The 13,965-nt window shown below is 47.5% G+C and overlaps 1 protein-coding gene across 1 annotated transcript; it reads left to right on the forward strand.

The window, feature by feature from the left end:
• The first annotated feature begins 1,480 nt into the window (after positions 1-1,480).
• Positions 1,481-3,849, forward strand: LOC134911184 (putative nuclease HARBI1). Its single transcript, XM_063919505.1, has 4 exons — positions 1,481-1,980; positions 2,065-2,437; positions 2,749-2,770; positions 3,756-3,849. Exons 1-3 carry the CDS (start codon positions 1,590-1,592, stop codon positions 2,750-2,752), a joined length of 768 nt encoding a protein of 255 aa, XP_063775575.1. The 5' UTR covers positions 1,481-1,589; the 3' UTR covers positions 2,753-2,770; positions 3,756-3,849.
• The last annotated feature ends 10,116 nt before the right edge of the window (positions 3,850-13,965 follow it).

Below are 13,965 nucleotides of genomic sequence, written 5' to 3' on the forward strand. Positions count from 1 at the left end.
TTTTTCGTTTGTGAGTATTCAGGAAATCTTCTTGGTAATTTTTTGAATTCAAAGTTGTTTTTTTTGTTTTTTTTTAATTTTTATTAAAAAACACAGATATATTTTGCAAGTCCATTTTTGTAAATAAACCTGTGCTTCTTTGATTTGACTGTCATTTTTGTTCTCTTGTAGGAGTTGTTTTTTGGGTGAGGAAACCCTTGTATATTTTGAGTTTTTGGTGTGCAAGAAAACACAAAAACTTTATTGATTTTGGATCAGGTAAGTGCCCTTTGCCTGTGTTGTTGTTTGTTTGTTTGAATGGTCTGTATGTTGTTTTTGACTGTCATTTTTGTTCTCTTGTAGGAGTTGTTTTTTGGGTGAGGAAACCCTTGTATATTTTGAGTTTTTGGTGTGCAAGAAAACACAAAAACTTTATTGATTTTGGATCAGGTAAGTGCCCTTTGCCTGTGTTGTTGTTTGTTTGTTTGAATGGTCTGTATGTTGTTTTTGACTGTCATTTTTGTTCTCTTGTAGGAGTTGTTTTTTGGGTGAGGAAACCCTTGTATATTTTGAGTTTTTGGTGTGCAAGAAAACACAAAAACTTTATTGATTTTGGATCAGGTAAGTGCCCTTTGCCTGTGTTGTTGTTTGTTTGTTTGAATGGTCTGTATGTTGTTTTTGACTGTCATTTTTGTTCTCTTGTAGGAGTTGTTTTTTGGGTGAGGAAACCCTTGTATATTTTGAGTTTTTGGTGTGCAAGAAAACACAAAAACTTTATTGATTTTGGATCAGGTAAGTGCCCTTTGCCTGTGTTGGTGCCTGTTTGTGTTTGTTCAAAGTGTTGTTATTATGTTTCTTTGCCATTTTGTAAAGACAAGTTTTTTTTCTTACCTGGATTGATCTGCAAAGTAGTGTTTTTCTTGCCTGGCCTAGCTACTAAATGGTTTTTTTTGTTACTTGATTGAATTTTTTCCTTTATTTTATTTTTATTTATATTTGTTTTATGGTGTTTGTGATGTGTTTGATGCTCAGAAATCTAGAAACTTACATTTTTGGTTTTTCTCAAATTAACATATGTAGGTTTTTTTTTTGTTTTTTTTTACATTTTGATCCTGAATTGAACCCAGAAATAATGTCGTACGCTCCTGCAGTAAGTTGACTCCACCTTTTTTTATACATTTATTGTTTGTATATTTTTTAATAAATAATTTTGGAGTATTAAACATTTTTTTGTTTTTATCTCAAAAAAGTGTGTTATGTCGATATTTATCGCAGCAGAAGCCCTACCTCCCCCACCCACGCCAGCACTCCCACCCCAACCGCCAGCCCCACAACCACAACCGGCTCCTCATCAACCAAGGCAACGGAGGCGTGCTAGGCCACCAATTTTCAGAACCCGTGTCCTACTTTTTGGGATGCCAGATGATGTGGTGGTGCGTAGATACAGGCTGCCACCACATCTAATCCTGGACACTCTCTCCATAATAGAGAGTGATCTGGAGTCTGAAATTCGGTATCCTACAGCAATACCACCATTGACACAATTCCTTGCTGTGTTACATTTTTTGGCTACAGCCTCATATCAACATGTTGTGGGAGACCTGGTTGGCATGTCGCAGGGCCAGTTCAGTAAGGTCCTGCGGCGTGTCTGCCAGGCTTTCCTAAAGCGGGTGAAGCAATTCATTGATATGCCTTTGGATGTTGGTGCCCTAGATGTGGTGAAGCGGCAATTTGAGGAAGGTGGTAGTCGCTTCCCACATGTTATTGGGGTTGTGGATGGCACACATGTTGCTATTCAGCCACCAAGACATAATGAAGAAATTTATAGAAACAGGAAACTGTTTCATTCTCTGAATGTAATGGTTGTTTGTGGGCCATCCCTCCAGATCCTTTCCCTGAATGCCAAGTTTACTGGAAGTTCACATGATGCATATGTCATTAGACAATCAGGGATATGGCAGAGATTAAGAGCAAGTCAACGAGCAGACATGTGGTTATTGGGTGAGTTTGAAGATATTTTTTATCTTAAAAATAAATGAAATTTGATAATATACTCTTTTTAATTTAAGGTTTTTCCTCAAACAGGAGACCGTGGATATCCTTGCACCCCCTGGCTCATGACTCCTTACCGTAATCCCAGGCCAGGACCACAGATGGCATTTAACTCCGCGCTTACTGCCACTAGGCAGCTGGTGGAGCGCACAATTGGTGTCCTTAAAGGGCGGTTTCGTGTGCTCCACCGCACTGGTGGCGACATCATGTATTCGCCGGAGATGGCAAGTAAAATAGTGGTCCTGTGCGCAATACTACATAATATCGCGGTAAGGAGTAGTGTAGAGCTTCCTCAGGCAGAGGAATTGCCTGATGAGGAGCCAGGGGTTGTTCGACACTTCGGTGGTGGGAGTGTTACACGGAGGGGGAGCCAAGTGAGGGCAAGGATTGTTGCCGAATATTTCAGGTATAGTGTTTTTATATTATTTTTATGTTAACAAAACAAAGCACAGTATGCTTATGTTTTGTTTGTAATGTTGACATTTTGTTTGAGATTGTAAGGTCATTGTGTAATGGTTTTGGAGTTTTTGTTTATTTGTCATTTTTAAAAAAGTAAAAATCCGTTAACACGTTAAGCTTACAATTTGAGATTAGTACAAAATATAATGTGATGTGGCTAAATAGTGTCCTTATTTGTTTTATATCCTAAAATCTTGATTATTTAAACAAACACAAAAACAAATGAAATTGAATGTTGCCCACTTTGTGACTGTCCAGCTGAATGATCACACAAACTGTGGTGAGTACACAGATATGTTTACAATTTTATTCAAAACTGTGTGTCTCTGTGTCTGTTTGTGTTATGGTTTTGTTTTGTTTTTTTGTTTTTTTTTTTATGCTAAAATTTACTTCTGCGGATGCGTTTTTCCGCTCGTGCGAAATAACACTGCTCTTCACAGCATTGCAAAGATCAATAAAGTTATTAGAAATGACAACAGATTTATGACCAATCACATGCTAACAGACGCTATAAATATATGCCCAAATAAGGAAAACGCCATTGCCAAGATGCGTGCTGCACCGTTCACCAGGCGTGAGCTCCGCGTCCTGGTTGCGGTGATGGACCGCCGCGTAGGCCGCGTTGGGCGCTTCATCCCAAATCGGGTGAAGCGCGAGGCCTACGCGGAGGTCCGCAGCAGGCGGTCAATCATTCAACTTGAGAGGAGATGGAGTGATCTCCGCAGGAGGACTCCCGAGCTGTTGGCGGAGATCCGCCAGCAAATACGTTCTATGCATACACGAAGTTACATTACATAAGAATATTAGCAAACATTGTGCAAATTTACACTAAGTGGTAGGCTAATTGCAACGCTGAGTGTGTGTTTTTACAAAATAGGACAGTGTGTGTGGTTAGGGCAAACAGTACTGACTGTAGCAAACTGTCACCAAACAAGTGCATGTTTTCAAGAATTAATAACCAGCCAGGAAACTGCTCCCAAATACTTGATCATTGCTGCCTATATAATAAGGTGCCTTGAATAGTGATCTGGTGATGTTGCCTAGACCAATCAATATGACTCAATGGACTAGATTACGGAATGAGCTTCAAAGTAAAAGTTAGGACTCATTTTGTTTGCTGTGGCCAACATGAATAGGATTTATACATGTTTGATTTTCTTTTCTAAAAAACACTGTATTTTACATGGAACAGAACATTGAAAATTGAAATTGTTTACTATGTAATTTCACATGTAAACTAAATGTTGTCAAAAATATCATTATAGGACAACAACAACGGCAGACCTCTCCGCCCCCTTCCCCTTCCCAGTCCCCCTCCCCTTCTCACTCCCCCTCCCCTTCTCACTCCCCCTCCCCTTCCCAGTCCCCCTCATCTTCCCAGTCCCCCTCATCTTCCTAGTCCCCCTCATCTTCCCAGTCCCCCTCAGCTTCCCTGGCCCACACCACTTTACACTCCCCTTCTCACCACACCTCTCCATCTCTTTCTGGGACCCCTTCTCCTCCTTCCCATACCCCTTCTCCTTCAACTTCTAAATCACCATCTCTGCCCCCCTCACCCTCTATTGGCTTAACTTTCTCTCCGCCCCCCTCGCCCTCTCAATCAGACCCCCCCTCTGAAATTCCAGCACCAATCCAGCCTCCTTCCCCCATCCAGCCTCCTTCCCCAATCCCTCCTCCTTCCCCAATCCCTCCTCCTTCCCCAATCCCTCCTCCTTCCCCCATCCAGCCGCCTTCCCCCATCCAGCCGCCTTCACCCATCCAGCCAACATCCCCACCCAGTGAATGGGCAGAGGAAGCCCCTGAAGCCAGTTCAGGGAGTGTTCATGTTGCCGTGGAAAGTAAGTTTTTTTTTGTTTTTTTTAAAAATGATTACCTACTTACACTTACAATGACAAAACATGCAGTGTTGTACTGTTTGAAATCTTGTACCAAGGACAAAAATTTGTGTTTTTCTTCATGGTGTACATGTTGCATTTACATATTTGTGAGTGTCATTATATGTACAGTGTTTATGTGTGCAATGTTTTGTGTGTCCACTCTAGGTTGACACTCATTAGGTAGCCAGGGTTGCCAGGACAACAGGGTTTATATGTGGGTTTTTTTCTGGGAAACAGTTAGACCTGAGTGGAGTTTAGTATGTTGTTGGTCTTTTACACTTGTGCCTGTGTAGTCTTAATATTTGCACTTACAAAACACATGCTTCACTTTGTTATGCAGCCTAATGACACAGTGATTTGTGTTGTGAAAGTTACACTCACAAAATGACTATTTGTTAAAGTCAAACCTGTTTGCAATTATTTAGTAAGGGCAGCTTTCAGGGAGTGTGGGAATGCTAGGATATGTTGGCCTTCTGAAGATGATGATATGCAGTGTGATGATGCAGCACCAAACCCCTTAAAAATATTAAAAAAACACTCCAGATGTGAATGAATGCCAACATGGTGTAACAGTGACGAAGATGGTAGTTATCTTTAACATGGGATGTCGCCCATAGCAACCAATACAAATAAACTTTACAATTGGGGAACCACTTCTACAAGATAATCATCTTATTTTGGCTTGTTTGCTATGGGCAACGCTCCATCTTAAAATGAACTCACATAGTAGTAAATGTAGGCCATGGTCTAGAATACTGTAAAAAGTATCCAAAAAAGCCTGAGCAGGCTTGTGTGTTTTTCTGCTAATGATTGTACCATAAAACAGCCATGATGTATAAACTTTGCCATTAAGCATGCCTGTCCAAACTGCGCAACTGCAACTGTAGAGAAACTACACATCCCAGCATGCCCTGACACAGGTTTGGCATTCCCTGGCCCCAAAACTGAGTTAACGCATGCTGGTATATGTAGTTTCACACCAGCTTGAGGGATGCAGTTTGGACATGCCTGCATTAAAGTGTGCTTTGTGCCTTGCTTGTATAATAAGCAATGTGAGTAAGTTAGTAATGTTTATGTTATCTTTTAATTTCAGATGTTGCCGTTGGAGATCCCACATCGTTGCGGGAGATTGTGGGAAACATGAGGCGACATCTCCAGGCCTTGCTGGGTCTGCTAGATGATATGGAAAATTTTTGTTAATTTTTTTTAGTTTTTTAAAACCAAAAATTATCTTATCATTTCTAAAAATCTTTAAAAAAAAATAAAAGAAAATTATTATACTTAAGCGGGTGTTTATTATTTAATAATGCAATAAAGGAACAGCAGATTGCAGAACAAACATTTCTTACATTAAACATTTCATACAGCTAACGTAAGTTATTTTAAAAATCTAAAACAAACATGTTATTGGCTAAATAAACATGCCAAAACCTTCATTCACATACAAAAACTCTACTTTAATAAATACACAAAACACATTAGACCAAGCACATTGCAAACATCTATATTTATATTAAACATGTAAATAGAAATAGGTTCTTTTATGGCTACAAAGTGATCTTCAGGTATTTATAAAATACTTAATTGATCATGAACATTACAATTCAGTCACTAATTGGATTTGTAATTGAGGAGGGCTTGTGGACTTTTAATTGGAAGGTGTTATTCCACTTAATAGTAAAAAAAAACAATGTGGTGCGTTTCTACGCAAAAGTGAGCACTTTAACTGATAAATGTGTAAATCTACGACTACCTAGTATTTTTACGAATAAGTATGTGTTAATGCGATAGTTTCGCAATGCTGCGATGGTTTCGCATTGCTGCGATGTCATTTGGCGTACGCCCACTTTGTGTAATACTGCGTACGAATGTGCAAAAATACGTTGGGGGCGGATGTTCGCAAATTTACTACACTAACGCAACTTTGCGAATATGTTGTGCGAACGAAAAACTTAGCGACCAACTCGGAATGAGGGCCAAGGTGTATATGAAACATAAATGAATTGTGTGAATGTACACACACTTTGTTTAATGCAAAAATTTATAAAAAATTTTGGCTAAAATGACCTTCAGGCTGTGTGTATAAGGTGTTTATGAAACATAAATACATTCTGTGCTTAAACTTAGGTTCCATCGCCATGATATCTCATTATGGTATGCAATTATTCCAAAATACTGAAAAATCCGATATCCAAAATACTTCCGGTCCCAAGCATTTTGGATAAGGGATACTCAACCTATATATATATATATATATATATATATATATATATTAGGATTTTAATACCTACCGGTAAATCCTTTTCTCTTAGTCCGTAGAGGATGCTGGGGACACCATTAGAACCATGGGGTATAGACGGGATCCGCAGAAGACATGGGCACTTTAAGACTTTGAAGGGTGTGAACTGGCTCCTCCCTCTATGCTCCTCCTCCAGACTCCAGTTATAGGAACTGTGCCCAGGGAGGCGGACATTTTGAGGAAAGGATTTATTGTTAAACTAAGGTGAGATTCATACCAGCTCACACCTCAACCATGCCGTAGAACATGGCATTCAACAGAACACAGGCCAACGGCATGAATAATTTCAGCAACAGGCTGACAATAACGTAACACAACATATGTGTAACCACAACTATTAACTGCAGATACAGTATGCACGGGGATGGGCGCCCAGCATCCTCTACGGACTAAGAGAAAAGGATTTACCGTTAGGTATTAAAATCCTATTTTCTCATACGTCCTAGAGGATGCTGGGGACACCATTAGAACCATGGGGTTATACCAAAGCTCTAGAACGGGCGGGAGAGTGCGGATGACTCTGCAGCACCGATTGACCGAACTTAAGATCTTCATCGGCCAAGGTGTGAAACTTGTAGAACTTTGCAAAAGTGTTTGACCCCGACCAAGTAGCTGCTCGGCAAAGTCGCAATGCCGAGACCCCCCCGGGCAGCCGCCCAGGATGAGCCCACCTTCCTAGTGGAATGGGCCTTCACTGATTCCGGTAACGGCAATCCAGCCGTGGAATGGGCCTGCTGAATCGTGTTACAGATCCAGCGTGCAATGGTCTGCTTGGATGCAGGACACCCAACCTTGTTGGGAGCATACAGGACAAACAAAGCCTCTGTTTTCCTAATCTGAGCCGTTCTGGCGACATAAATCTTCAAAGCTCTGACCACATACAGAGATTTTGACTCAGCGAAGGCGTCAGTAGCCACAGGTACCACAATAGGTTGGTTTATGTGGAAAGAGGAAACCACCTTCGGTAAAAATTGCTGACGTGTCCTCAATTCATCTCTATTTTCATGGAATATCAAATAAGGGCTCTTGTGAGACAAGGCCGCTAACTCAGACATCCGCCTTGCAGATGCCAAGGCCAATAGGATGACCACTTTCCAAGTGAGGAATTTCAACTCCACCTTCCGCAAACGTTCAAACCAACGTGATTGAAGGAACTGCAACACCACATTAAGGTCCCATGGTGCCACTGGAGGCACAAATGGAGGTTGGATGTGCAATACGCCCTTCACGAAAGTCTGAACTTCTGGAAGGGAGGCCAATTGTTTCTGAAAGAAAACCGATAAGGCTGAAATCTGTACCTTAATTGAGCCTAATTTTAGAGATCGTCCAAGTATGGGATAATTGTGACTCCTTGCTTGCGAAGGAGAACCATCATCTCCGCCATCACTTTGGTGAAAATCCTCGGAGCCGTGGATAGACCAAACGGCAATGTTTGAAATTGGTAATGACAATCCTGAATTGCAAACCTCAGGTAAGCCTGATGCGGAGGATAAATGGGAACATGTAAGTAGGCATCTTTTATGTCCACCGACACCATAAAATTCCCTTCCTCCAGACTGGAGACCACTGCTTGGAGAGACTTCATCTTGAATTTGAATCTCCTTAGGTAGAAATTCAGGGATTTTAGGTTTAGGATTGGTCTGACGGAGCCGTCCGGCTTCGGGACCACAAACAGGCTCGAATAAAAACCTTCTCCCTGTTGTGACTGGGGGACCTTGACGATAACTTGACTTCGACACAACTTTTGTATTGCGTCGCAAATTACCTCCCTGTCGGGAAGAGAAGCTGGTAAGGCCGATTTGAAAAAACGGCGAGGGGGGACGTCATGAAGCTCCAGCTTGTACCCTTGGGATATTGGCCCTCATTCCGAGTTGGTCGGTCGCAAGGCGAATTTAGCAGAGTTGCTCACGCTAAGCCGCCGCCTACTGGGAGTGAATCTTAGCTTCTTAAAATTGCGACCGATGTATTCGCAATATTGCGATTACTAACTACTTAGCAGTTTCAGAGTAGCTCCAGACTTACTCTGCCTGTGCGATCAGTTCAGTGCTTGTCGTTCCTGGTTGACGTCACAAACACACCCAGCGTTCGCCCAGGCACTCCCACCGTTTCCCCGGCCACTCCTGCGTTTTTTCCGGAAACGGTAGCGTTTTCAGCCACACGCCCCTGAAACGCCGTGTTTCCGCCCAGTAACACCCATTTCCTGTCAATCACATTACGATCGCCGGTGCGAAGAAAAAGCCGTGAGTAAAAATACTTTCTTCATAGTAAAGTTACTTGGCGCAGTCGCAGTGCGAACTTTGCGCATGCGTACTAAGCGGATTTTCACTGCGATGCGATGAAAAAGAACGAGCGAACAACTCGGAATGAGGGCCATTATTTGTAAAATCCAAGGGTCCAGGTTCGAACGAACCCAAAACTGACTGAAGAGTTTGAAACGGGCCCCCACCGGTGTGGACTCCCGCATAGGAGCCCCAACGTCATGCGGTGGAAGTGGCAGAAGCCTGGTAGGACTTCTGCTCCTGGGAGCCTGACAAGGCTGGAGATCGTTTACCTCTTCCCCGTCCTCTAGTAGCAAGGAAGGAAGAGCCCCGGACCTTTTTGTATTTATTGGGCCGAAAGGACTGCATCTGATAATGTTGCGTTTTCTTCTGTTGTGGAGGAACATAATGTAAAAAGGATGGCTTACCCGCGGTAGCCGTAGATACCAAATCATCAAGGCCGTCTCCAAATAAGGCCTTACCTTTATATGGTAGAGATCCCATACTTTTCTTTGAATCCACAACGCACGCCTAGCTGAGACAGCCATGGCATTGGCTTTTGATCCCAAAAGACCAATATCTCTCGCAGCTTCCTTAAGGTATGCTGCAGCATCCTTGATATAACCCAACGTCAAGAGGATACTATCCCTATCTAGGGTATCTATATCAGATGACAAGTTATCTTCCCACTTTACGATAGCACTACTTACCCACACAGACGCAATGACAGGTCGGAGTAGTGTACCTGTGGTCACATAAATGGACTTCAATGTAGTTTCTTGTTTACGATCCGCAGGATCCTTCAGGGCCGCCGTGACAGGTGACGGGAGAGCCACCTTTTTAGACAAACGAGACAAGGCCTTGTCCACAGTGGGGGGTGACTCCCACTTTTCCCTATCCATCGAGGGAAACGGATAAGCTGCCATAATTCTTTTGGGAATCTGAAACTTCCTGTCAGGACCTTACCAAACCTTTTCAAATAGCGTGTTCAGTTCATGAGAGGGAGGAAACGTTATCTCAGGTTTCCTTTCTTTATACATACAGACCCTTTTATCAGGGATAGCTGGGTCCTCAGTGATATGTAACACATCTTTGGAGAGAGAATTGACTGTATAGGAAAGGAATGAGTTAAACATCTTGTGAGGGGTGGACCTAGCTGTTAGGAAGTACAGCCTTTGGAAAAAGGGGAGGGTTATTATATATAGGGAATGCTAGGCCAGATCAGTCTCTCTTGCTGCTGATTGCCTTGTGAGTGGGTGAGTGCTGCATAGCAGAGTCTCCCCATTTTTATTATTCGGTATCCAAATTTTAATTTTATATCAAGCTCTCCCCTTCATCCCTCACTCCAGTTAGCATGGCTTCCAGCCCTCAACGTTCCGCCGGGACACCAGCTCGGTACCGTGAATCGGGCGGTGGGGCTGGGCCCGAGGACGGGCTGGCTGGCCTAGGGGATGGTGCCCCGTCCCCTGGGGCCTCCACAGGTTCGGGCAGGGACACGGAGCGGCGGACCAGGTCAGCCTTGCCGCTGGGGGCCGGCTTTGCCGCTGGGGGCCGGGCCGGCTTTGCCGGCCTGGCGCGGGCGGCGGGGAAGGCCGGAGGTGCAGGCAGGCCACCCGGAGGTGGGAGGGCAGCAGCCCTCACCTCCGAGCGCGGTGGAGGAAACATCACGGCCGGACGCCCGCGGGCGCGCGCATGCGCGCCGCGGTGGGCGCCCGTCGACGGAGGTCCACTCGTCTTCGGTCGCTTCCCCCTTGTCAAGGCCAAGTAGTGGTGCCAGGCGAGGGGGGGGGACCAGGCGGGAGACGGCTGTTAGCCGGGCGAGGCCTGTCACGGGGCCTCGCCCGGCGGTGGATCAAGGAGATGCGGCCGGAGGCTTGATCGCGGGAAGCGGCGCCGTTCGCGCACGGGTGCGCGCAGCGGCGCCGCTGGTCTCCCTGTCTCCCCAGCTCACTCCCCTGCAGCCGGAGTCCGGCGGGGAGCGGGGGAACAGGAGGGGCAGGGTGCTTTTCAGAGGCAATAGGGCCGTGCAGTACAGGGGGGACTCACGAAGCGGCACCCTCCCAGCGGACGGAGGAAGTTCTGAAGGGCTATCAAGAGAGGAGGCCAGGGTTTGGTGGGGAAGCGGGCCGCTGATGGTCAGGGGCGCTGCCGTTTCCCCACCTGGGAGGTCTTGGGGCCTGACGTCGGGGACCCAGCTGGCGCCGGTCGTGCGTTGCGTGGGCAGGCGCGCACCTACAGCGGCTGGGGGACCCACGAGGGACGACGCCGAGTTTTGGAGTGGACAAGACCCCTACGGGACACTGGCGTCGGTTGTGGCGGCACTGGGACCGCTGGCCGCGGCCGCATCCCCGGAGGTGGCAAGCAGTTCCGACACGCATGCAGTGGCAGGCGGGTCAAGTGCACGGACGGTTTCGGCAGCGCAGCGAGTTGCCCGCGCCTGCCGGGAGCTCGGGGCGGCCGCGGCGCAGCAGGATCATAGTGCAGGACAGGACGGGCATTTGCGTGCAGCGGAGACGCCCCCCCCACGAGGTGCCCGGCATGGGCCGCGACTGCTTTCTGGGTCTTTTGCTCCTTTCTCTTCTGCAGGTGATCGCGGTGGAATGGAGATGGCGGGGTCCGAGGATGAAGATGTCGATTTTGCCACGCCGGAGGATTCCGTGTCTGAGCAGTCGACGGCTTCAGGTGAGGTGGGGCAGTCAGGATCGGGCTCCTCCACGCGCTCTAGTTCTCGCAGCTCTTCCTCTTCCTCCTCTTCTCTGTCGTCGCCCGCGTCCGAAGTCAGTAGCACGACTAGGGCAAAGAAGCGCGCGACGAAATACGCCAAGCGGGCGGCGGGTCAGCAGGAGAGACGGAAGAGGCGCAAGCGGCTTAGCGAGGACGCTCGCAGGGCCAAGAAGCGGCGTGATTTGCCGGGGGTAGTCCACTGCGATTACACCGCCGTGCTGCGGGGACTGAGGGACAGCTGCCGTAGGAAGATTTGCAGGGGTGATTACGTTGATATGTTCGTATTGACGAAGGACGCAAAGAAGGACTATAAGTTGGCGTCAGCCAAGAAGGGCATCGGGGCCGAGGCTTTCCGTACCTTCGATAAATGGCTGGCCGGTTTTTGCATCTTCGCGGCTTGTTACCAGGAGGATAGGCCGGACGAGCATATGAATGTCATCCGATACCTGCATTTAATCCACGACATGCAGCGCACATCGTCGGGCATCGAATGGAGGATGTACGACGAAAAGTTTAGGGAAAAGCAGGACTGCTTGCAGGTTATAGACTTCGGTTGCAAGGATGTCGAAGTCTGGCTGCAAGTCACCTGGGCCTCTCAGCAGGCTAGGGAGCCCCGGATTCCGGGGGCGGACGGGCACCGCGCGGGGTGGAGCGGGCAAGGCAGCTAGGTCGGCCGTCCGCGGAGGGGGTCAGGCCGTCGCAAAAGGAAAGTGCTTCGCGTTTAATAATGCGACCTGTTCCTTCGGCAAGCAATGTCGATTTGGACATTTGTGCTTGCAATGTGGCGGCTCACACCCAGCCTCGGCCTGCTTCAAAGGCAGTCGACAGGGTGCCCGGAGTAAGCAAAGTTACTCAAGACCTGGCGCAGGCGGGAGCGCTCCGCAGAGCTCCAACGCCAATTAAGTTGGATACAATGGGCAAGTGGTTAAAGTGGTATCCGAATGGGGAGGACGCGCAGTTTTTGTTTGATGGTTTTCGTTTTGGTTTTCGCTTGCCTGTTGCGAGCAGGGTTTCAGTTCGAGCCCCTCGGAATCTCCAGTCTGCTCATGCCTTGCCATCGGTTCTGCGAGAGAAGGTAGACAAGGAGGTTAGGCTGGGTAGGATGGAAGGACCGTTCAGCTCACCCCCAGTGGATGACTTGGTCATCTCCCCGGTGGGGGTGGTTCCAAAGAAGACTCCAGGTGCTTTCAGGCTCATTCAGCATCTTTCTTACCCGTCGGGGTCATCGGTCAACGACGCAATACCGCCGGCTCATTGCTCGGTGGTTTATCAGTCATTTGACGAGGCGCTAGAGCTGATCCGTAGTTACGGGCCAGGGGCCCTTATGGCTAAGATAGATGTGGAATCCGCCTTTCGGTTGCTACCGTTGCATCCAGACTCATTCCGCTTGCTGGGTTTTCGGATCGGATCGGAGTATCTCATCGACAAGTGCTTGCCGATGGGATGTTCCGTGTCCTGCTCATTCTTTGAACGGTTTAGCACATTCCTTCATTGGTGCGTGGAGTCTTCGTCTGGGGGTCACGGGGTCGCCCATTACCTCGATGACTTCCTGTGTGTGGGTCCGGCGAATTCACCACGGTGCGGCGACTTGCTGTTCAGCACCCGGGCTCTGTTTTTTCACTTCGGCGTTCCCGTGGCCGAGGACAAAACAGAGGGGCCGGTCTCCTGTTTGTCATTTTTGGGGATAGAGAGCGACACGGTGGCGGGATCGTGTCAGTTGCCTCAGGACAAGGTTGCGAAACTCCGCGAGACTATCTGCCGGTTCGGAAGGTCGCGCAAGGTCACTCCGCGGCAGGCGCAGTCCTTGCTCGGCATTTTGAACTTTGCTTGTCGGGTAATCCCGATGGGCAGGGTTTCTGCCGGAAGCTGGAAAGGGCGACTGCGGGTTGTGCCAGACCACATCATTTCGTGCGCTTGTCCTCCGAGATTCAGAGGGATTTGGCCATTTGGGCCTCGTTCCTGGAGGACTTCAACGGGGTGTGCATATGGCAAGCACCAACAGTCGACAGCGCCGGGCTGCAGCTGTTTACCGACGCTGCGGGTTCCTCTGGGTTCGGTTGCTACCTGGAGGGATCTTGGTGCGCGGCCTCGTGGCCGGCGGAGTGGCATCGCGAGGGTTTCACTAAGGACCTGTTGCTCCTGGAGCTTTTCCCCATTATGGTGGCGCTGGAGGTTTGGGGCGATCGTCTGGAGCATCGCAGCATCTTGTTCAGATGTGATATTCTGGGCGTGGTGCATGCGATAAATAACCAGAGGGCAAAGTCGCTGGTGGTCCTGAGGGTGCTGGGCCAGTTGCTGTGGACATGCCTGCGTAGGA

This window comes from Pseudophryne corroboree, chromosome 4 (assembly GCF_028390025.1).
Source record: "Pseudophryne corroboree isolate aPseCor3 chromosome 4, aPseCor3.hap2, whole genome shotgun sequence".
Taxonomy (NCBI): domain Eukaryota; kingdom Metazoa; phylum Chordata; class Amphibia; order Anura; family Myobatrachidae; genus Pseudophryne; species Pseudophryne corroboree.